General features: G+C 35.8%; 2 protein-coding genes and 1 long non-coding RNA gene across 4 annotated transcripts in view; all 3 read right to left on the bottom strand.

The window, feature by feature from the left end:
* The window catches only part of LOC144634019 (microfibril-associated glycoprotein 4-like), a 79,422-nt gene that overhangs the window by 8,497 nt on the left and 46,896 nt on the right, over window positions 1-24,029 (bottom strand). The gene's annotated exons all lie outside the window — the stretch shown is intronic.
* On the bottom strand, window positions 9,863-11,979 carry LOC144646869 (ATP-dependent DNA helicase Pif1-like). Its single transcript, XM_078506606.1, has one exon. The coding sequence runs from the start codon at window positions 11,972-11,974 to the stop codon at window positions 9,863-9,865; it is 2,112 nt and encodes a 703-aa protein (XP_078362732.1). The 5' UTR covers window positions 11,975-11,979.
* Window positions 17,260-22,185, bottom strand: LOC144633586 (uncharacterized). The gene is made up of 2 exons (XR_013567073.1): window positions 21,914-22,185; window positions 17,260-17,488 (listed from the first exon to the last, which is right to left on the bottom strand). It is a non-coding gene; the product is annotated as an uncharacterized LOC144633586 (long non-coding RNA).

Here is a 24,029-nt window from a genome sequence, read left to right on the forward strand (position 1 = left end):
TAAAACAAGACACATCACGTCGTTAAAGGTTGATGAGTTCGTTGTGCTCAGAATTCGGTTATTTTGTCAGCTTTGTAAATGTTTTCAAGAGAACCAAAGCCTTTGACTACTGAAAACGAAATAGAAAAAAAGGGGTGAAAGCTGACCTCTTAAAAACGACCGGTAATGTTGTGGAAACCCAGGACAATACCCACATTTAAAGATTATTGCACCCAGTTATTTTGCACAAGTTTTTGTTCACAACATAGTAAAAATTCATACATTTTCTTTAAACTTATGTTTCCTCAATTTTTTTCATTTGTATTAAGTGTAACGAAAAAAAGCTTTAATCCTTTGATAAAAGATGTCATAAGTTTACGTTAGCTTATAAGTTTATACGTAACTGATATTAAACGCGATCGACATCATGTTCAACTTAACGTATCCTCATGTATCACAAAGACTAAAAAATACCCTTTTATCAGCGGTCGACGACCTTGTGCGTGGGAATTCGTATATTTTAATAACTTTATAAATTGTTTTAAGATAACAGGGCTTTCGAGTATGGAATAGGAAAGAGAAGTGTTGTGGTAACGTGCAGCTTTATTTTTAAGGATACTCGCTATAATCAGACACATAGTTATTTAGTTATTTTGCTCAAGCTTTTGATTCTTGCACACTAAAAAGTCATCTTTTTTTCTTTTAACGGTTTTTGCGTGATGATTTTCTGCTATTCAAAATTGGCTTATATTTTATTACCTGTATAATAGTTTTAATTTAAGAAAAACTCATTTCGGAATAGGAAAAGGTGTCAATTGATGTCTTCTTAAATTTCGCTCAATCTATAACCATGATAATTCGCAGCTACATTAACTGAAGCTAAATTAATCGAGACGGTATTGCAAGCAGTTGTCGAAAAAAGCGTTGTTGTCAGAAGAAATCTGCAACACCTTTCGTGTCCCAGAGCTCCCTCGGTATAACAATGGAATTGTCCGCTAGTGAGTTTGTTCAGATCTCCTCCGTTAGTTTCCCATCACCATATTTTTCTTATAGTTATAAAATAATGTTCTTTGAATTTAAAACGTCACTAAGCTCGAGGTGGTGAAAATAAACTTGTGCTTCTCGGCCAACTTCATATATTTCTTATAAGAAATTAACGCTCGTGTTAAATAAGGTATTTGAAATTACCGCGACTTAAATTTACGTGATTTGGAAGGAAAATACTCCTGAATAAAGGAAATTGACGCGAATGAGGAGATAGTTTTTTTAGAATTAAGGATATTAAGGCGATTAACACTTAAAAGCACAGTTTATGACAACAAATGAACAAATTTTAGTTCAACAAATCATAAGAAGTTGATGTGTAAGATATCAAGCTGCCCTTCTGAAAACAGGCATGAAATGGAAATATCGTAAACAATATACCCGTAAACTATGTGTGGACAGGATCCAGAATTTTGGGTATAATAAATATTAACGGAAAGTAATGTCGTGGAAATCAACGTTTCAGTTAATAAATGTCACGGAAATTAGCGCCGGCAAAAATGAACGCGACTTAAAATCCGCGTTAATTTCATAGAGCGTTAATTTCTTATAATAAGGTAACTTACTTGTTTTTGAAAACCTTCCAAGGCTTAACGGTTTGCGATTTTTTCCTTCAAATTGAAAAAAAGTGTATAGGAAAACTGCATGTGGAGAAGCATTGCAGTTCCTTTCAGGAGAATAAAAGCCATTGACAGAATTAGGGAATATCGTTTTTCACTCTCCAAGATTGTGACCCCATGATACGTTCTAATTTACAACGCTCTCGTTTAATGGTAGCTACAATTACGTTAACGTGAATGTGAAATCTAGAAGCTTAATTTAATCGCAGCGTCAAAGCGTATTTTTTTGCAAAATCTTTGCTGTAAAAATGAAAATATTTCGAGAGAAAAAAAGAGTTTTAAATGTTTGACTGTTTAGTATGCGCGGAATAACTACTTACATTCAAGGAATTACCATTGTTTTCTTTGAAACTCACGATCGTCTGCAGAATCCTGTTTCAACTATGAAGGCTCTGTTTTAAGCGGCCACAGCACGTTTGAGAGCTTTAGTTTTCACTCCAATGTAAAACAAATTTTCGAGCCAGTTGAAATTGAAGCAAAACTTGAAAATTGTGTGCATTAAATAATATATTTAAATTCAACTCAGAGATTGAAACTTACGATGACAGACGTTGCTTTCGAATCATGTTTTCCAAAACTAAAAAGCGTTTTCCTTTTTTCTTAAAAACTTCACGAAAATAGATTCACTCTGAAAGCGAACAGAATTTACAAGTTTCCTAGAAATCGAATTTATTCAACACACGGAACACGTCGATCGCCAGATGTTGCCACGCTTTCCTCGACCCCGCGCAAAGTATTCTCATTTGGGCGGCTATTTCACTGGTTTGGTATATATATAGCAAAGCAAGCTTTTTACTTCAGGTTGGATGCAAATTGTTGTATACACACCACTTCGGCGAGCAATTGTAAGTTAAGTATCCCATTTGCAACAAAAGGTTCAAATCTAGAATATTATTTTAAAAATATTTACTTTTCATTTCCCAACTCGTGCTCGTAGCACAAGTTCTCGGTCGCATGTAAGAGCCAATGTATTAAAAATGAGGTTTTTCGTGATATTGGAGAAAAAAGTGGATTGTAGTAATTTCAAGGGGAAATACAGCCATCGAAAGGATATATAAAGAGAAAGTTGTTTTACAGTCTCTATGATACGATCCGCAGCGATCGCGTTTAATATCAACTACGTAAACGTAAATGTGAAATCTGACAGCTTATATTGCAGGGCCAAAGAGTGCCGTTTCACGAATTCTTTACTATGAAAATGAAAATAATTCAAGAGAAAAATCTAAGGTTATATATATATGACTTTTAGTATGCACAAAAACGTGTGCGAGAGCACTGACTTTATGTGGACACGATAAATTGATCATCAGAGCTGATGGGGCCGCCCAACAAAAAAACTATTAAACTTTATAATTTAAAATTAATGTATGAACTTGGTTCTAAGTCACCAAATCAGTATATAATATTTAGTTCGAGCTTTCAAACAAGATCATTTCGTGTCTTATATCCCATGTTAGATACCTCTGCATTTCCAATTCACGTGCGGAACGTCACTAGCAGCTTTCGTGATGTAAAGAATTCGTATATTTTACCATCGTATACGGAAAAGTAAAGAAAACATCAATTATCGACTAAAAAACCCATTAATGCAGTGATGTTGAGACACACACAAAAAGCCCATAAGGTGTCTTAACAGACACAGTCATTTACAGCTGACGAGTTCGTGATATTCAGAATTGGTTTATTTTATCAGCTTCATTAATGCTTTAAATGAGTTACCCAAAGCTTTTAATTATATTATTACAGAAGAGGAAAAAGCATTAGTTCATGACAGAAAAACGACCAATTCAGTCGATACACACGTCAAAACCCATAAGTTAATTGTCTCAACAGACAACTTACGACAAACAAACTGCTAATAAGGTCGTGATGTTAAGAATTTGTTTATTTTATAGCCACGATGTTTGAGTACATGTATCTTATCACGGAATAAGAAAGATGTAAATTAATGTCTCAGAAAAAACACAGTTTTCTTAGGTCACTAACAGCAGATGATTTCGTGATATTCAGTGTTCATTTATTTTATCAGCACTATTAATGCTTTTTACGAGAACCAAAGCCTTAAATTATCGTATACAAATAGAGCAAAAATAGTGTTTGAGAAGGGATTAAAAACGCCCAGTAATACAGTAGAAATCATGCAAGCAAGGACAATAAGGCAACTTGCTTAACAGACACCTCGTTATTTAAACCAGTTTTTTGTTCACGGTATACTTAAAAGTACGTCACGCATTTTATCTTAACGTCGTTTTCTCCTGAATAATTTTCATTTTCCTAAAAACATTTGTGAAAGGCAACGCTTTGACGCTGCGCTGATGATTAAAGCATTAGATTTCACATAAAAGTTTACGTAGCTGACATTAAACGCGTGATCGATGTAGATCAGAACTTATCACAAAGACTTTCAACAACTTTCTCTTCATCCTGTCGAGAGCTGTGTTTTCCTTAAAAATTACTCCAATGCTTGTCCAGAAGTTTGTATATCTATTACCTTTCTACGATATCGCGAAAAAGATCAGTTAATATACGTTACTACAGCAAGCGAGAACTAATGTCACGAGTACCAGTCCAAAAATCGCTAATTTAATTGTAAAAACATTCTCGATTTGAAACAACTGTTGTTAAATTTTTAAAAATTATTCCCTGAGGTTGCGAATATCCACCACTTTTCACCAGCACTGTAAGAAAACCGGCCTAAAAATGGGGTTTTATATATAATTAGATAAGAAATCGAAAAAATCATTTACAAAGGGGTTTCGACAGAGAAAATTCTGAGAAAATTTAATGAGAGCATCAGGCGAACGACAAAGAAGGTACTTGTTTTTAGTTTTAATAAAATTATAACGCTTTTGAAGTGAAAGGACTTTTTCTGTTCGTTTAATTTTAGACATGGTTTACAAGTTTTGCCGTCACTATTGCAGGGTAACCTATGTTGGAGTGAAAATTGCAGTTCTGTATTCTGCCGTTAGACATCTATAAGGCAACCAAAATACTTTCAAACATAACTGAAGACGGATATAAGTTAAGCGAAATACAACATTAAATCGTTTGCAAAATTAAAATATAACCGATGGATTTATTTGCTTGTGAAAAAGATTGCTGCGTTCAGGATTCAGAAAGGACATATATTTTGAAGTTATTTTGACTTTTAGGGCTTCAAGATTTTCCATTGTATTCCTTTAATTATGTAATTACTCGCATTCAAGAAATTAATATGTTTTTTCTTTGGAACTCACGATCGATCCTGAATTTTTAAGACTCAGTTTCTAGCGGCGCGTTTTAAAACTATAATTCTAATTCTAATGTAGGACAAATTTCTGACCAGTAGTAAAAGCAAAACTTGCAAAATGTGTTTATTAACTAAAATATTCAAATTCAACGCAGATAATGTAACTGACGATAACAGACTTTGCTATCCAATCATGTTTCCAAAAACTAAAAAGCGTTGTCCTTTTTATTTTTAAAAACTTGTAAACGTCACAAAAATAGCTGTGCTTACGGACTCTATGAAAACGAACAGAAGTGAGAAGTTTCCCCTTTAGTTATTATAAATTCGTTCAACACACTAAACACGTCGATCGCCAGTCGTTGTCATGCGAATTTCCACGCTTTTCTCGGTCGCGCGCACGAAGTATTCTCTTTTGAAAATGATCGTTTTTTTCGTTTTTTCGTCTTAGAACGAAGCTATATTTTTGGCGCCGACTATTTCTCTGGTTTTATATATATTAGAACAATTTTTTCCTTTGGACTTGCTTACATGTCGAGCTGACAGAGCGCACAGAGCGCGAAGTGCAAAAGCGAGCGCGAAGCGCGAGAGGAGTACCACCAAACCGGAAACGAGAACCTAACGACTTTTAGAAAGTCTAATTTTCCCTCCAGTGTCGGTAAAAAGTGGTGGATATTCATCACTATAAACCTCCACTTCGCCGAACAATTGTAAGTTAAGTATCCAAGTTACCACCAACAATAAGTTCAAATCTAGAATGTTTTACAATTTATTTACTTTTTATTTCCCAACTCCCGCTCAAAGCTCGAGCTCTTGCTCGCCTTTGAGATCGCATTGTCAAATGTTTCGTGATACTGTAAAAATGTGGATTGGGGTAATTTTAAGGAGAACTCTAGCCGTTGAAAGGATGAAAAGAAAATTGATTTTCACTCTCTGTGATACGTTCGATTATGTTTACTGTCAACTACGTAAACTAAATGTGTAAAATCTGAAATTATTCGAACTTTTAAACTAGATCATTTTCCATGGGTTAATCCCATTTTAGAAGCGCGTTTTGGCTATCAATACCCGTGCCAAAATTAAACAACTATCATTGCCAATAGATTAAAATAAAACACTCATTAAACTTACACTTGTTGTAGATGAAATACTTGCTCCTGATCACCCATCACCTTCAATGCGTTGTCGCAATTGATCGATCCCCCCCCCCCCCCCCTCTTCTTCTGTGCTGTAAAAACGTTGTCCCACGTGTACAATTTCATTAAACGTCGAACTATTCTGTGTTAAAGTTGCTCGGTACTACGCTTCTCAGCGAGTACTACTTTTATCGATATCGTTGTTCAGTACTCCTTAAGGTTTGCTAAGAAATGTACAGTAAAAACACTTTGAACTCTTGTAACTCGCGAGGAAAGCCAAAAATGTTTTGGATAAATATATATTTGCGTAAGATTTAGCCAAGCCTAAAAGCAGAATTCGAACTCCTCAGTTATTCATTTCACCTTTTATAGCTCTGAATTTACTTGAGGATGCCATCTTCAGGGCTATGAGAAATTTTCATGGTGTGTTTTTGTTTAACTGTGCAGAAACAACAGCAAACGCACATGTGCGTACAGACGGACGGACGGATGGACAGACGGAAAACTATTTTTCGGTATGGAGCCGAGTAAGGAACCATGAACAAACAAGAAGCTTAAAGAAGCTTAAAACCGGGCGGTAAAACATGCCTTCGTCAGAGATACTGTATCCCTCTTCTAAACTTTTCACTTGGGTTTCCCTTCAAATGTTTAACTGGATCACTCATTAAAGTGTCAGTTAGAGAAACTTTGAAAGACCATTTTAAATATTTAAATGTCATTTCGCTCAACCCTTTTCTATTATTGTATTCACCTTGTGCAATTCCCACCTTGTTGTAGACCTCCCGCCTAAAAAGGGCACCCTTTTTGACAGGGCCATTCTATATATTCCACTATAAAGAGTACTTTCAGGAAGAAAACACGGACATACAAGTCATACACAAGGATTGCAAAAGTTACTTGTGGCTATGACCTTTATGTGGGTGGTCACTAGCTTGGTTTACACGAGGCACAAAATGTGTGGCTTGTCTCACTGGCTGGTTCAAACAGTTTTTCTTTTCAAATTTGTGCCTAATAATTAAATGCCGAATTCTACCATCATTAAATCAATCTTTGTCGTAACTATTAGGGTAGTTCATCCAGGTAGTGTATGAACTGAGAACTATAGAAACATAATCGAGTCGGTACAGTGTACCGACTCGATTATGTTTCTGTTTCCTGCTTAACAAAAATAAACAAGCATTGTTTTTGATTAGCAGTTATCATTGATTATTAACATTGAAAATAAATAATTAGAGGCTAAGAGTGTAAAATATTATGCAAATATAAATATATTAATAACACAAAATATGCAAATAGGAGTACAATCATTGATTTTTATTGTTATCGCCAGCTGTGAGTATAGTTCATTTTGTGTATTTTCAGATGGATTTCATTCTGTACGTCGAATCACATTTGGGCTGTTACATTGTTTGTCATGGCTCTGGAAAAATCCAACTTAGTTGCAGAATATACAAACTGAAGTCTTTTTTCCCTAAAACACAAGTTCGCGATTGCACATAGTTTATATGTTGATTAAAAAATATAACGCTTTTCTTCTAAGACAGAACGTAGATTCTCTGAGGTAAGAAGTGTACTTCCACTACACTCAAGTATCAGTGCACGATGGCAGCTTGTTCTTAGGCTTTGTCTTCACTTTATTTGGTTTATGTCCAAGTTGCTCCGTGACTGTTATGAATCATTCTGTAAACGTACAATGTCAGATCAGCTGATTAACTTGAGTCCGTAGCTTCTGTGTTTTTTAATGCAATCTTTTTTTGGCAAAAAATGAAATGTTCATTTGTTCTTGACATATTTAGTTTCATTTTAATAAATGTCGCCTTTGATTTTTGTGTACTTGACTTGTGATTGACGTATTTTCTTGGCCTGCAACTGAATAAAATCAGAGAAAGATCCTGTTTAGTTTTAGAGCCAAAATAACTTGAGTTAGTAGGAGGCTAAATTTATTTCAGATTAAAATGGTTGCATGAAACACTTCAGTTGTCAAGGTTTCAACAGCCAATTGATTTTTTAACAACGCTTATAACTGATAATTACCAATTACTCGTAAGAATTGTGTTATAGAAATAGAGACCTTGACTTAAGAGTGTAGTCATGTTGTTTGGGGACAATCGCTGCGTGAGTAAATGGATATAGTTCTCCAACTCATTAATAATTCAGCAAGTTAAAACAAAGAAAATGATAACCGTGAAGGAGGTTTGGAAACCCTATCTTAATAAGCATAGATTTTGTACGATTTTATTTCTCCATTTATTCCGTAGTTTTTGTTGCGATTGAGAAGATATATCAAACACTCGAGACAGTGTTTCATTGGCTATCCAAACATCTCGGTGTTGGATATCCCGATGGAACACTGTCTCTTGTGTTTGATACTGATTACTTCTAAACTTAACATGTATGAAAAACTTATAGAAAGCAAAAGCTTAGGATGCTTGTAACAGCTGTAAATTTCAAATTAAGGTATCACTTACCTTCATGATGATGTAGGGCTTGGTGTCTGTCAGACATACATGCACAGCTAGCTTTGCACAGCATTGATTGCTGTGCACCAGGAATAGTTGTTGAGGACATATCGTCCTCATCTTATCGTTAATTTGCAAACTTATGTTTTTGTTGTTTGCCGGTGTTTAAATTTACCACTTTCTCTTTCACTTCATTCACTACATTGGCTAAATTCAGTATTTATTCACGAAATTAGATAGGCTCAGGATTTTTACTTCATTGGCTAAATTTACTACATTAGCTAAATTCACTATCTTCACTAAATTGGCTAAATTTACTATATTCACTACATTGGCTAAATTCACTATATTCCTCTCAATTGGCTAAATTCGTTATATTCACTTAATTGGCTAAATTCACTACATTCACTAAATTGGCTAAATTCACTATATTCACTAAAATGGCTAAATTCATTATATTCGTCTAAATTGGCTAAATTTACTATATTCACTAAATTGGTTTAATTCACTATATTCACTAAATTGGCTAAATTCACTATATTCACTAAATTGGCTAAATTCACTAAATTGGCTTAATTCACTATATTCACTAAATTGGCTAAATTCACTATATTCACTAAATTGGCTAAATTCACTATATTCACTACATTGGCTAAATTCACTATATTCACTACACTGGCCAAATTCACTATATTCACTTAATTGGCTAAATTTACTATATTCACTACATTGGCTAAATTCACTATATTCACTACACTGGCCAAATTCACTATATTCACTTAATTGGCTAAATTCACTATATTCACTACATTGGCTAAATTCACTATATTCACTACACTGGCCAAATTCACTATATTCACTTAATTGGCTAAATTTACTATATTAAATCACTAAATTGGCTAATTCACTATATTCACTACATTGGCCAAATTCAATACATTCACTACATTGGCTAAATTAAATTCACTGCATCCACTAGATAGATAAATAGATAAATAACTTTTATTTAAACATGATAAATATTTAAGCTTATAGCTTGTGGGGTTCAGTTGTAGGAAAATAAAAAATAAAAATTTCTTAAGTTCAATATTTAAAATTTAAAATTTACTACATTGGCTAAATTCACTTTATTTAATAGTATAAAAAAGGCAATAATGTAAATTCACATTCACGTTGGCTAAATTCACTAGTTTTACTATTTATGTATTACACCTGCTTACTAAAGCCACAATTTAAATTCACTACTTTTACTACATTCACATCATATATCCGATTTACTACAGTCGGCTAAATTCAATATATTCATTACTTGTATTAAATGACTTTTTAACATCATTTTCTCTAAAATAGAAAAGTATGTTTAAAGGGCTTGGAAAAACTGGGTTTTTTTGGCACAAATTATTTTCGTTTGCATAATAAATAAAGAAGGACTTTAACTGCATCATGATCGGAATAGTAAATGCTAATTATGGTATTTTCGACAGTTTTGAACTTTTGTGACTTGACATAAACGTGATCGAGAAGACTTCCTGATAAAAATGTTGGTTTGTTAACAATTTGTTGATAACCTAACGTTTTTTCCAAAACATTCTTTAAATTATGCGATTCTTTTTCATCCTGGAAATTGATATTAAAATCACCAAGTATTACATCGATCGTGTACAAATTGATGATATGTCTTAGGTTATTAACAAAATCATGCACGTTACAGGCTTGTTTTCGGTAAAGGGATAAAAGTTTCATTTCACAATTCTTCCGTCTAGTGAAAACTGTTGTCAACATCAAAGCATTTATGACTGGAAAATACTCTTTTTCAGTGATAAGAACTGTTGTTTTGTTACAGAAAGCTAGGCTTGAATATCTATCATCGTTGTCGTGCCTGTTTAGTATAAAAGGATCAAGATGATCTTGCATATCATTGTCTGAATCAGATGGTAGAAGTTGAGTCTCCGTTAACAGAAGGAGATCACAGTTAAAAATTTTAGTGTCAAATTTCATGTCAATACTGTGTTTTCGAAGCGATCTGATATTTAACAACACAATAGGTATAATGGGATCATCTTCCTGTACTTGGAAATTTGTATTATCTACCAGCAGCGATGTACTTCGTAGTCTCTCATACTCGTCAAGTACTCTTGGATCTGCTTTGACATGTTTGCGTTCTAATTTTCCAAGCACATAAAGACCTTGAAGAGAAGTGGCACGGCTCAGAGCAACATATATTTGTCCGAAGTTAAATGACCTTTGTCTAAACAATTCGAAACTTACAACAATTTTTTTTAACGTTAATCCTTGAATTTTATGAACAGTACATGCCCACGCCAAAGCTAATGGAAACTGCAATCTTTGTATTTCTGGCGATGAACGCTTCCCTGGGTTACACTTTATTTTAGCTAAAATTGGTTTAATTGCCACAACTTTGTTTTCTATAGCAAAGGTATCTGCAGATTTTTCAATCGTCAAGTTACCTGCATCATCGTCATCAAACTTAACGTACACGATAGTGGGCTTCTGAGTAATTTCACTCACCATAATTCGAGCCACAGTACCCAACTGGCCGTTTATAAGTCTGTCAGAGATATCGACATTGTTTGTTAACATGACACGAGCACCTTCTTTGACAGAAATCTCAAAATCAAGACCACCTGTGTAAGAACGTCCTTTTGAAAGAACTCTTTCAATATCTGTCCTTGATACATTGTTTGGATATTGGTCAACTGCTTGAAGGACATGTAAAGGCATGGAAATGTCTTGAAGACGTTGATTATTATACTCTGTAGCAGGTTTATTTTCAGCCCACACATGAAGCTCATTTGAAGGATAGTTATTTGTGTCATTGAGATCAATCGATCTAGATTGAATAGTACATATGTCGGCTTCTGTGTGTTTTCCAACCCTCAATCTGTTTAAGAGCTCAATAAAGGCTTGATCACCCTTTTGCCGCATAATTTGAAACAATTCTACCATCTTGAATTCATACCATGGATGTGCTAAGTTATATGTGTCATTGGCATAAGAAGAAAAAATAGGTTTCTGTTTGATAGGTGGTAACTGGAGTAAATCACCCACAGCGATAATGCTTATACCGGCAAATATCTTTGAGCTCGAGCTTCCAAAAATTTCTTTTAATCTTTGGTGGATATGCAGTAACATATTGTTTGAAACCATTGAAATTTCATCAATAATTAAAAGCTTGAGTTCACTAAAACTGAGCCTCAACAACGTTTTCTTTTGATCTGGCAGTGGAGGTAAATTAATTCCAGCATCTTTTGGAATACCTAGTGCTGTGTTAACAGTTGTACCACTAATGTTTACAGCTGCAACGCCAGTAGGGGCCATTAAGAGAACTGTTGGCAGAGAAGGATTTAGTGCAGCATACTTGAATGTATTCACTACAGTGTGATAAATTGTTCTAATTAAATGGCTCTTTCCACCACCACCTCCACCAGTAACAAAGATATGTATTGGTTCAATGCTTTGTTTGTCCAAGCAGTTAACGTTTTTTATCATGCTTCTACACCAAGACAGCACAATGTCATACGTAAAACGTTGTTTTTCATTTAAAGTTCTTACAGAATTGCGCAATGCATCATCTGTTATAGCAGATGGTTGGTTGTAAGTAGTAACTCCTAGGGATGTTGGTTGGATGCAAGGTTGTGGAATTGATATCAATTGTTCAGGTAACTGCTCATCGCATTGATCAAATTCATCTGTGTCAGTTGTTGGTTCTGTTGATAAATCATCATTTTCTTGGTCATTAATAGCATCATATGATAGACGATTCAGTTTCACTGTGTTTTCACTTAACAACTGCAACGCAATATCAACAGCCTCAGCGTTGGGTTCAAATATTCTCCTGTTTGCCTCTACTTTAGTATTCACTACTGAGTCCTGAAATTTGGTTACGTATAATTGATCATCACCAAGAAGATCACTCTCTTTTCGCCATGGAAAGTAAAGCATTAATAAATGATGATAAAATTTTTCAGGCTCTTTTTTTTTGCTTGGTGTGTGAAATCTTATAACAGCCTTCACCTTTCGACGTTTCATGATTTCTTGGGCGTTAATCAGCTTAATTGTCGGTGGTAGAGCTGATTCAGAATTAGAAACATGGTTGGATTCTACTAAATCGTCAGAAAGTACATTTGGCTGAACATCATTAAACTCATCAGAATTTTGTCTGTAGTCTTTGTAGTAGTAAGCTGCAAATTCAGCTAAGCATAACTGGTCAACAATATAAGGTCGATCACTGTATCGTTCAATTACATTTGACTTGAAAATATCAGTGCTATCGTCGTCAAGTGCTTCGATCTCTTGTTGACATTTTGCAACTCGACATCTTTCTTGCGGTAACCCAGTATTAACAAAAATTGTGCAAGGAAATGTCTTTCGTAACCAAAGTTCAGGCATGCATCTGTAAACACATTCTTGAGCACTGACTTCCCTATAAGACAAGAAAGCTGCACCAACCTTTTTTAAGCTTTCTCTAATGTTTAAATTATTGGCTTTAGCTTCTTTTGCGGCATTCATAATAGCTTGGGAACATTCAGTCTCATCTTTTGAAAAGTATGAACAAACGTAGGTTATGCACTTGTAGTGATTAAAAACAGGCTGTAAATCAACATTAGCTCTAAACCCTTTTATTCCAGCTTCAAAGTAATTATTAATGAAGCAACTGTTAATTGGTCTTTTAAGATGCAGTTCAAAATCGGCATCTGCGCTAATTGATAACGCCCAGTTATAGTTGTCTTTGGAAACTTTGCACATAGCCAGTAAATCGTCTGCAGTTATGCTTGAGTCATAATTAGACTTACTTGGATCCAATTTTTCATTGATTTTCTCTTTTATAGAACATAAGATTTCATTACGCCTTTCCAATAGCATTGCTTTTTCATCATTAGGAATTTCATCTGGCAATGGTTTAGAAACAACTGTCTGGTCTGTGAAAAATTGGCCAAAATCAAATCTGCATGGAATATTTTTATACTTTTTACAACTTCTTGAATGAGTGTGCTTCTGATATAGGTTTACTAAGTCATGGAATTCGGAATCGTTTTCCTTTTCTGGAAGTCTTCCTTGCACATGTTCATCAATGTATCGTATATAAGTTTCCTCGTTGCCTTTTTTCAGCTCAGGACAATCTGAAGTCCATATCAGTGAGTGCAAGTGAGGAGAACCACGCATTTGAAATTCAATCCTAAGTGCATAATAAATAATCTTTCCAATAGGGTTGGCGTTACTTAGTAATACATCCTTAAAAAAAGTTTCCACTCTGTACTGGAAGTGCTTAGCAGTAATAACAGGGTTAAGATTAAGCAAAGAACATTTCTCATTATACGACAAACTGTCAATTTCCTCATCCGTCATATTTTCTCCTTTTACACGAGACAGTATGTGAACAAGTTCATGCCATCTAAGATCAGCACATGACAAAGTCAAAAACCATGTTGGGATTCCGAGTTGTTGTACCATTGCTATCACTTCATACATAAACTTCTGCCAATACGGTGGACTACCTGGGATACCTCTGAGAAAAAGATATGCCTGGTCCTTGAATATCAGTTTTTTGAGACATTGTTCATCTGATCTAATACCCATATCTGCCTTTAGGAAACAGAACTGGAAAGGCAAGCTCCTCACAATATCTGTCAGTCATTATAGACACGGGATGCTTGTTTTCTCCAGGAGCGATATCAAATATTTCATTTCCAGCTGAAGTAGTCCTGCCTTGCTCATCAGATATAATAGGGTAGTCTGGAATGATGGATTGAAGACAGGTTTCACATGTTGCTGCTCTGTGTTCGTTAATTGGGTCTTCCTTATCACAGTCGTCGGCATCATCCTCGCTTTTATCTTCACTGGTGAAAGGTGTACTTTGGTCATTGTTTGCGTTTTCTGATCCGGCGTGCTCGTTAAGTGAATGTTCCCTCTCACAATTGTCACCACTGTCGTCATAAATATCACTAGGTGATACGGTTCCATTTTGAGAACAATTTGTGGTGTTCGATCTATTTTGTTCTTGGTGCGCACAAAAAAACGATAGTTCAGGATCAATGTTCTCAAGATTAATAGTTACATTTTCATACAACTCGTTATTACTTTTAAGCCAGTTGAGAGCATGCATTATGAGTTGTGGACGGACTGCCTGAAAGTAGACATGACCTCTGAATTGTAACTTCCGCTTTAGTTTTAACATGATAATCCCAGTACTATCAGGTGGCCGTGGTAAAACTTTACATGTTTCCTCACAGGTCACTGGAACATTACAGATCGCTCCTTTAATTTTCCGTTGCTGACCTTTCGGCATCACAATGAGTTTTTGAAACACTATTCGTTGTGAAATCAGAATTTGCTCGAGTTTTTCTAAAACCGCAAGCTCGCGTGGTACTTCATCGACTCCAAGGTTGTTGTGCACTGCTTGACATGGAGTTTTGTTTTTCTTTTTGATTGTATTATGACAAGTGTTACAAATATACATCTTTTCATTGAACGACTTCACACTTGTAAACAAACAGCAGCTGGAGTCGTATTTATCCTTTTTAAATTCCACAACAGTTTTTCTGTACAAAAGCCTATTGCAGACCACACAAATATAATAAGGGCCTTCCCTTATATCTCGATTGAATTGTTTAATATAGTAGTCCAGAGAATGTATAGATGAACGTTTTTCTTGCCTTAATTCTTTTTTTCTGGCTGCGCATTTTTTTACTAGGTCCTTCTTCTTACTAGAATCCATTAGTTTGTATTTTTCAGCTCTTTTGGTTTTTAGCGCCGTCTTTTCATCGAGATCCATAAGCCTGCATTTTTCAGCTCTTTTGGTTTTTAGCGCTGTCTTTTCATCGCTATCCATAAGCCTGTATTTTTCAGCTTTTTTAACACTTAGCGCTGTCTTTTCATCGCTATCCATAAGCCTGTATTTTTCAGCTTTTTTAGCACTTACCGCCTTTTTTTTTATCGAGTTCCATGTTTGCGTACTTTGAGGCGTAATAATCTAAGCAAGCTCGTTTCTTGGCTGGTTCCATAGCAGCATAGCTTTCCCTTCTATCTTTGGCAAGTTTCTGCTTTTGCTTTGCTGACACATGCCTTCTTAATACAGTCTGGCGGTCTTTGCTTGATAGCTCACAATTGCACTTAACGAAATGTATTTCGTATGCTTTCACATCTAACGTTGTTTTATCTGCTATCATTCTGAGAAGAAGTTCAATTGCACTTGTTATGTTCTTGACTTTCTCATAATCATGACCTTTCAATTTGCTATTGTTGAGACCAAATAGATTGTAACATGTATTCCCTTTACAATCTCTTTTAAAAATGCAGCAAACATAGCATTTTAACGCGGACATTAAAAAGCCGGTATTGTGTTCTTGGTTTTCTGCAATAACTTTTTTCATTTCTTGGATAAAGCATAAAGACTGTTGTTCTGTTTTTCTTATTTTGTATGCAACACTTAAATGTGCCTCGATGATTGCAATGTCTATTGCAAGTGAATTTGGAAGATCAGAGGCCGTGCAATGTTCTTTTAACATGAGCTTTTCTTGCAGCCGATTACAATTTTCAATTATGGCATCAAATGTATTTTCATTCCAATAACTAATTTGCTTTAAGACGGAGAAGCAAATTGCATAAAAACAAATAAAACAGCACTGCTTACAAGAGCAATAAGTGTCACTGTTTCGTACACTTTCTTGACCTATTTCAGTTTTACTTAAATTCTCAAACTGCACTGGTCCAGAGATTTCGGGCGTCGTTATACTAACACCTTCGGTCACTTCTGTTAATATCTGGACGCCTTTCAATTCATAAAGGGCATCTTTTATTAATATGTGCAAGTTTTTAAAATACTGGACAAGATGGTCAAGAGAAGCTATTTCAATTAGCACACAGGTACCACAGGGATCAGACATTCCTTTAGAATCACGGCTATGCGAGTCAAAGACTTTAAATGTACCGTCCTTTGTTATAAAAATGGCTACGGTGGAGATCGTTATTGTGAGAATAAACGATTTGAAGTTTTCTCCAATTAACAGATCAAAGGCGTCTAGTAGGGGTCGACAATGAACATCTTCTGTTGCACAGTCATATAAGTTATGTACAGTACCAAAATAGCTGTCACTGTATCGCATGCTATACATGGTTTCTCTTAGACACAACACTTCAGGTAATTCCGTCAACATCAAGCGATCCTGTGCTACTGACGTTGAAAGGTGTGTGTATAACTCATTACCAATGGTCATTATTTCTACAAGGTCTGAGGAGGATCTTACGGAATAGATGAAGCTGTACAATATTGCTGTCAAGCTCATTGCCACACACTGATTTCCTGCATTTGAACCAAAAACTGAACTATTTCCTTGACTGTATGGAGCATGAATGGTTTTGGTAGGATCTACTACAAACGGGCCAGGATTTGTCTCTATATCCCCAGAAAGCTTACTAACAATATTGTTTATTCTGTGATTTACATTTTTGTACACCAGTTTATTCCGTGATGGCAAAATTTTACAGCCATTTCTCAAAGGGTATTTTTCAGTAACTGTAAACTCATTGCCTTCCGATATACGTTTGCCATTGGCAAATGCAACCCTTTTGCGCAGTGAGGGTGTTTGAATGATGTGATAGAGTTTTGATGACTTGGGAACATTCTTTAATACATATTTTCGCATTATTTTCCTAAGTTTTCTCTTTCTTAAAGCCCGTTTCAATTGTTTTACAGGCAGCCTACTTGGTTCTGCACAGCGTCTTTTTTTCCCATTCTTTTGGCTGTCAACACTATTAACAAACAATGCAAAGCGAGATCTAGATGATGTTTCTTTTATTATCTTCATTGCGTCAAGCATGGGGATACTCAGTGAAGCTGTATTTCAGTATAATTGTGTATAATTGTGTATATTTCCGTTACTTGGTTAATCTCCGTTACGCTAAGACTTTGCTCAGCTTAATAATAATAATATAATAATAACTCTTGATAACTGGGACAACTCTTGATAAGCTCACTCGTCGATCAGGTCCCGTTTTTTTTGGAACCTAAAAAAGAAAAAGAAAACAACAAATATTGTCAGTGTCTTCTAAAACCCATTTAGTTCATTTTGTTAAATATTCAAGTCCTCCGTGTTAACCTAAGGGACTGTTAATTTTTTATAGGGGGGGGGGGGGGCTGGTGGGATTTGATAGATAGTCACTGTTAAATATAATGCCCCCCTTCTTCATCGGAAATTTTTACCTGCTCCCCCTCTCAAAATCGATTTTTTTTCATGTCCCCCCCCCAAAAAAAAAAACAGTAATCAAGTGATCAAGCCTTTGACTAAAGAATGCATCAGTTGTTCAGTCATAAAAATAGACAAACAAAATCCCCCCAAAATTGCCTTGACTGTCTGTTGTGGATTCCGTTTGTTATTTACCCCTTTAAGCCCCAATATCAAAACAAAAATTCTCATTACTTATTTTCATACATTTTTCTATAGTATGTAAGGGACTGGTCAATAAGTACAGGGGGGAGGGGGGGGGGTGGGCCAGAGCAGAAAAGGGGTGGGTCATCAGTTTTTGAGCCCTCGAAAAGGGGTGGGTTATTTAATTTTGATCTACACGTAGGGGGTGGGTCATCTTATTTATTCACTAACTTTAAACTGTTATAGTTCCAAGAAAAGTTGTATTCATCATTATATAAAATTGATAAATTTCTCCATGTGAGCAGTTTTAAATGAATTTCTAGCAATTTCAAAAGGCCCAAATATAAAAATTTCCCGGGGAGCATGCCCCCTGGCCCCCCTAGATGACTTGTGATCGTAACATCAGTTTTGCTTGTCTCTCTTCAACCTGCATAGATTCACGCTGGGCTTTAGGCCTTTTAATACCAGTAAACTCTTTAGTCAAACACTTTGCAAATATGAATGATGGGCAGTGGTTGAAGTTTCTGTTATTAATTTCTGTATAAAAATATGAACTCTTCAATAATTGATTATGAATTAATATTACATACTGATTCAGTTTTTTGCATATGTTTGTGTCTAAATTTCCCCATGGACTTTACACACAAATATGTGGAAAACTTACAAAAGGCTAGTATAAGAAGCAATAAATTCATCCTTCTTTGGTGTGTAAAGAAAATGGAAAAAAGACGTACATGGAACCGCAGTGTTCATCAGGGAAAATGTCTATGTAGGGAATTTCACTTTAAAAGCTGAAGTCAAATCAAAAAATCTCCAACTCCTAACAGATGATAAAGAAATGATTGGTCCCTAAAAATTTTTTAGCAAAAGGGGTGGGTCATGTAATTTTCAACCCCCTATCAGGGGTGGATCAATCATTTTTGAGCCAGAAGGAAAGGGTGGGTCACAAATTTTTGAGCCACCACCTTTTTTAATTGCTCCGGTCCACCCCCCTGGTACTTATTGACCAGTCCTTTAGTTGGAGAATTTGTTAAACAATCAAACAACTTTTCCTTTTGTGATCATTTGTCAATTCTCAAAACCTGTCCTCTTGTTTATGTTTTGATATTGTGACGAGAAATTTGATGTTGGCACTCTTGGGGTTAATAACAAAGAAGAGTACATAACAAAGAAGGGGGGTCCAGAGGCATGCTCCTCTGGGGAAAAATGGAATTTTCAGAACGTCAGGAATGTTATTTAGGGCATTTTAACAAGATTCAAACTATAACAGAAACCCTCATTACAACACTTTAAGCGCCGCTTTAGTGTATGCAAGACTTGTACTGGTACAAATTTGCGTTCTTTATTGTTTTAAACTTCGGTACCTTTATGCGTTTTGAACGGTTCAGGCAAGAGGGAGGACAATTGGTAACCTTTAGTAATTTTGTTTCGTTTTAAATTTGATTGTTCAATGTTCTCAATTTTTCTTGCATTTGTGTATTTTAATATATTTTAGTTTGATGTTATCAAAATCCATATGACCTTTTCGCTACGGCTCAACTCATACAGGGTAAATTTGTAGGTTATCAAGACTACAGCACCACTTGAAATCTTATAGGGGGTGTTGTCCTACACAGGGTATGCATTTTAAGTTTTTATTGTCCTAAACAGGGTTTCAATTAATAAACTCCCAGCGGCACCCCTATACCTAAACTTAGGTCAAGTACCCACCTCAGGGTTTCAGCTAAGGGTATTGTAGTTGCCTTAATAGTGAGGGCTAGAGATAAGGGACATGGTGGGGTAGGGTGTTAGAACTGTGTTATAATTACTGCTTTGTTGGTTCTGTTGCACAATAGTTCCTGATTAGTTTGTTTACAGTAGAGACAAATCGGGCGTGCCAAGTTTCATCAGTTTTAGCTGGTTGGGCTTCGAGGAATGTAGAATGTAGATGTAGATGAAACTGCAGAATTCCTTCCAGTAAATAAACTCAACGCTTCGACTTACTAATGTTAATGAAAATACTTCTTTGTTTTTTTCTGAAGCGGTGTAGTAATTTTCTAAATCCTAACTATTCCCAGACAAGGTGCGTCTTGGGGTTTCAAATCTGTTCGCTTAAAAAAGTCAAAATTTCCGAACTAAAGATTGAAATATGAAAGAACTTGAACTCAACTTTGTTTAGAATAATATTTCTTTTAAGATGAAGGCAAGAAATGCATACCAAAGCGCCAAGATATCGAAAATTACGTCGTGGATTCCATCGATCAGAAAGAAAGCTATAAAGAGTTAATAATTTCGTGTTTCAAATTTATAACTTCTAATCTTTATTCTGTTGGGCGTCACATTGTAATTACTGTACTGTACTTCAATTTTTTTCTTGGGTTGTCCGGCATTTTTTTCCGAACGCGCTTTTAGATGTCTCGGACGATCACTAATCTCGAGCACTGATTAAAAATAAATCCGGGAGAAAATAATGCAATTTCACGCAAGTACTTTCACTAACTTCAGTATTATTGAATGTCCGATTTAAGTATAACTTCCATTTAATTTTTTTCTGTTTGTGACGACAGTCAAGCAAAGCACGTTTTATTCGAAGGCTTAGGGTGCGTTTCTTTGGGAAAAATCCAAATCCGGATTCTTGATCCAAAAACGGATTTTGCGTTTCTTTACCTATATCCGAAAATGGATTAATCTTGGATCAATGATCTGAAGAATCCACACTCGGAGTGGATACATCAGATCATATCTGAATCCGGATTTTTAGGATTCATGATCCGTGCGTTTCTTTGGGAAAGGATTCGAAAAAAGTACCTTGGCCCAGCGGTCTTTGCTGTGAAAATGCAGGTTCGCTCTTTGTAAACATTGTCATACGGTACGTTTTCAGGCGGTTATTTCGATCAAAATATGAAAATATTTCATGTTAAAAGGAAACGGTTGCTCCATAGGTATGAAGTGTCATTTTAAACTTGATACAGGTTTTCTAGAACAGCCACCGTGTGCCTACGGAAGTTGTATCCTTTTGAAATTGTCACGAGTGCAGTTTGCATTGATCATTTCGCAAACATTCTTCGCTCTTTGATGCTTTCTCGCCACACTGTGCTTGAGGCTAAAGAAGAACTATTTCGACGTGTGATTTTTGTAAAAGATTTTGTATGCTGAAATTATTTTATCTAGGATACATTCGACGAAAAATAAATTTGTGCTGATATTTTTTGTTCTGTGCGAAATGTGTTTACGGGGTTGTCATGGCAAAAAATCCATTTTCGGATTCTTCGTTTCTTTGGGAGCAAAGTATCCATGTGATCTGAGATCAATGATCCAATTTTGGATTTTCCCAAAGAAACGCACCCTTACTGTATCAAGGCAGTTCCAACTTTGGTAGCACATAACTTATGCAAATTCATGTCCCTTACGTGACAAAAAAATACAGTCAGAAAATGCGTGATATTTTTCGTTATTGCTTTCGTCAAGGTTTTGGTATTCAATTTTAAACATGACTTCAATTCAAGCTTTTCATTTCTGGTACACGTTATGCGTCCAGCAAAGCACATTGTGAGAATTTGAAAACTTAAATGTCAAGTAAACAAGCTCGTCGAGCGATCGAAGGTAAATAGTGGATACGAAATACCTGTACATCACACGCGAATACTTTTAAAACTGTCCATTTTTGCGAGGAATAAATCGTTTTCTCGGGAACATTTTCGAGTTTGCACATTTAAGAAAAACTTTTTTCTCGATACCCAGAGAAACGAACAGCTCATGGAACATAACAATTTAGAGCAACACAACACCCAGAGAAATTAAACGAACTGCTTTCTATGAACAGAATTTGGAGCAACACAAGACACATAACAGTATTTCAGTGTTTCTATAAATGCTTTCGCTGTACGAACAATATAATTCTGCTTCTGCGAGCTAGTGCTTCCCTTCTATGAGATCGATAATCGCTGAACCAACAGAATTGTGATTTATTACTAAGCCTTATCTCACGAGCAAATCGGCACGGTAAAAGGAAACGCAAAATGGGCTCTGTACAGATATCAAAATTTTAACCCTGACAGTAAAGGAAATACACGTAAACGCTTACCTTCACGTTTCTTGTCCACGGGCAGTCCGGGAATTGTAAATACACTTCTGCAGATTTTATAAAGCTCAAGGCAACTCAACGCGACCTCAACAAACACAGCGCTCGACGACATCAACAACGCAACTGGTATTGCACCACCGCTTGCCAAGGTTTTGACATCTGTCATGACGTAATGGTTCTTTATTTAGCGTGCAGCTTGGACATGTCAAAACAAGTCGTTGTTTTGCAATATATTCAGCACGTTCCGTGTACGGCTTGTACTCGCTTCGAGAAAAACGCTTGAATAACACAATATCACACAAAACAGAGCGCAGAGTATTCGAAAATATTTTAAAAACCGGCACTGAATGATTTTTGTATAGCTACACGCGACTGATCGCTGGTAAACATCAAATCTTGCGTGACCAAGGCGTGACCTGCTGGTCACCGTAATAGTTTCATTTAAAAATAGCGTGGACATTTCAAAACAGTTTTCGGTTTTGCAATGTGACAGTCAAACGCTCGAATGTCACAAACATACACTTCACACTAAACAGAGAGCAAAGTGTTTGTAAAATTTTAAACGAGCGATCGCCATACACATCAAAATTTGCGTGACCGTGACCTGCATCTCGAACGATTTACCGACAAAACGACAAAAACTAAACCCCGGGCAGATTATGAACCGGGCCCAGGCCCCGCCCGGTTAACAAGTTTTTGGAAAAACAAATTTACCCCTTCACATTACTTCAAATTGTTCGTCTCCAGCAGAAACTGGAAGGTCACCGATGAAGGAAATATAGACATCAGTAAACCTCTTGAAAGAAACATCCTTTTTTCGACTTTTTTTGCTTGTTTACAAGCGAAAGTAGGAGAATAGCAGTTATGTTGGGCAGAATTTGGAACATTCTTGTTAACTCTTAAGGGACTTTTTTAATTTCTCAAGGGACTGTTTTAATTTCTCAAGGGATTTTTTTTCCGCTGTGGGTGATGAAAGGGTCTCTTATTAGTATTGCGTCAACACTTGCGATCTCGTGTTAAAGACGTGACCTGTCACATATTCCGCTGTGGGTGATGAAAGGGTCTCTCATTAGTATTGCGTCAACACTTGCGATATCGTGTTAAAAACATGACTTGTCACATGTATAAACGTTATATAACAATTATTTTTATGCGTGAGTATCTCAAATGAGATATGACACAACTAGTCGAAAATGTGAGTGGTTCAGCCCATGAAGGCAACGTTTAAGTCTTTCACAGTCTAAAGCGTTTGAATTCTTCCATGATATGTTCGAACAACAATGCCCAGGATAAACCTTCTACTCATAACCTAAACGATTTGTTTTCGCGACAATCTATTGCGTTAGTCACGCTAAACACGAGTAAAGCGGCGCTAATATTCAATCTAACCTGACCTGTGACACTGAAAACCTCATCTACATAATTCAATGTAACCGCTGTAATTTACAATACATAGGAGAAACTAAACGACGTTTAAAAGACCGATTTAATGAACACCGCCGTACCATAGATAACCCCAACAGTAAATCTAAACCCACTACAGCCGCACAACATTTCACTTCCTCGCCTAACCACACTGCTAATGACATACAATTAATCCCCATCGAAAAAGTCTTCTCTAACCGAGACTCAATCCGTAAGGCCAGGGAAGCTTTTTTAATTCTAAAAGGCAGAACACTTGTTCCCGATGGCCTTAACATACGCGAAGAAACCTATTAGTTTGTTTACTTATATTATTATGTTGTCATTTTTTAAGCTTAGCATATTTTAAATTTTTTGTTTTATACTAGCACACTGTTTACATATTTCCTGTATTTAGTTTTACGTATTTCCGGTATTTCGTAAGATATCATTATCACCATATAAATTTAAACATAGCCAATGTAAACTTCATTGTACCTGAAGAAGGCTGGTTTGGCCAGCCGAAATATAGTACAAGACTAACTCTCTCATTCTACGTTGTATCGGTCTCTGCTTCTTCAATTTCAGTTTTCTATGTGTCAAACCGATTAGATCACTCAGTTGATCCAACGTATACCGGTAGGAGATCGTACACGGTTTGCTTGCTTGAACTTTTAATAGTCGCTAATATTCAACCTAAAGGATTTGTTTTCCC

The sequence above is a fragment of the Oculina patagonica genome, chromosome 1, assembly GCF_052425735.1.
Source record: "Oculina patagonica isolate OP01 chromosome 1, crgOcupat, whole genome shotgun sequence".
Classification (NCBI taxonomy): domain Eukaryota; kingdom Metazoa; phylum Cnidaria; class Anthozoa; order Scleractinia; family Oculinidae; genus Oculina; species Oculina patagonica.

Bases quoted from the DNA above. Each gene is read 5' to 3' on its own strand.
- LOC144646869 (XM_078506606.1), bottom strand. From the start codon at position 11,974: ATGATAAAAAACGTTAACTGCTTGGACAAACAAAGCATTGAACCAATA.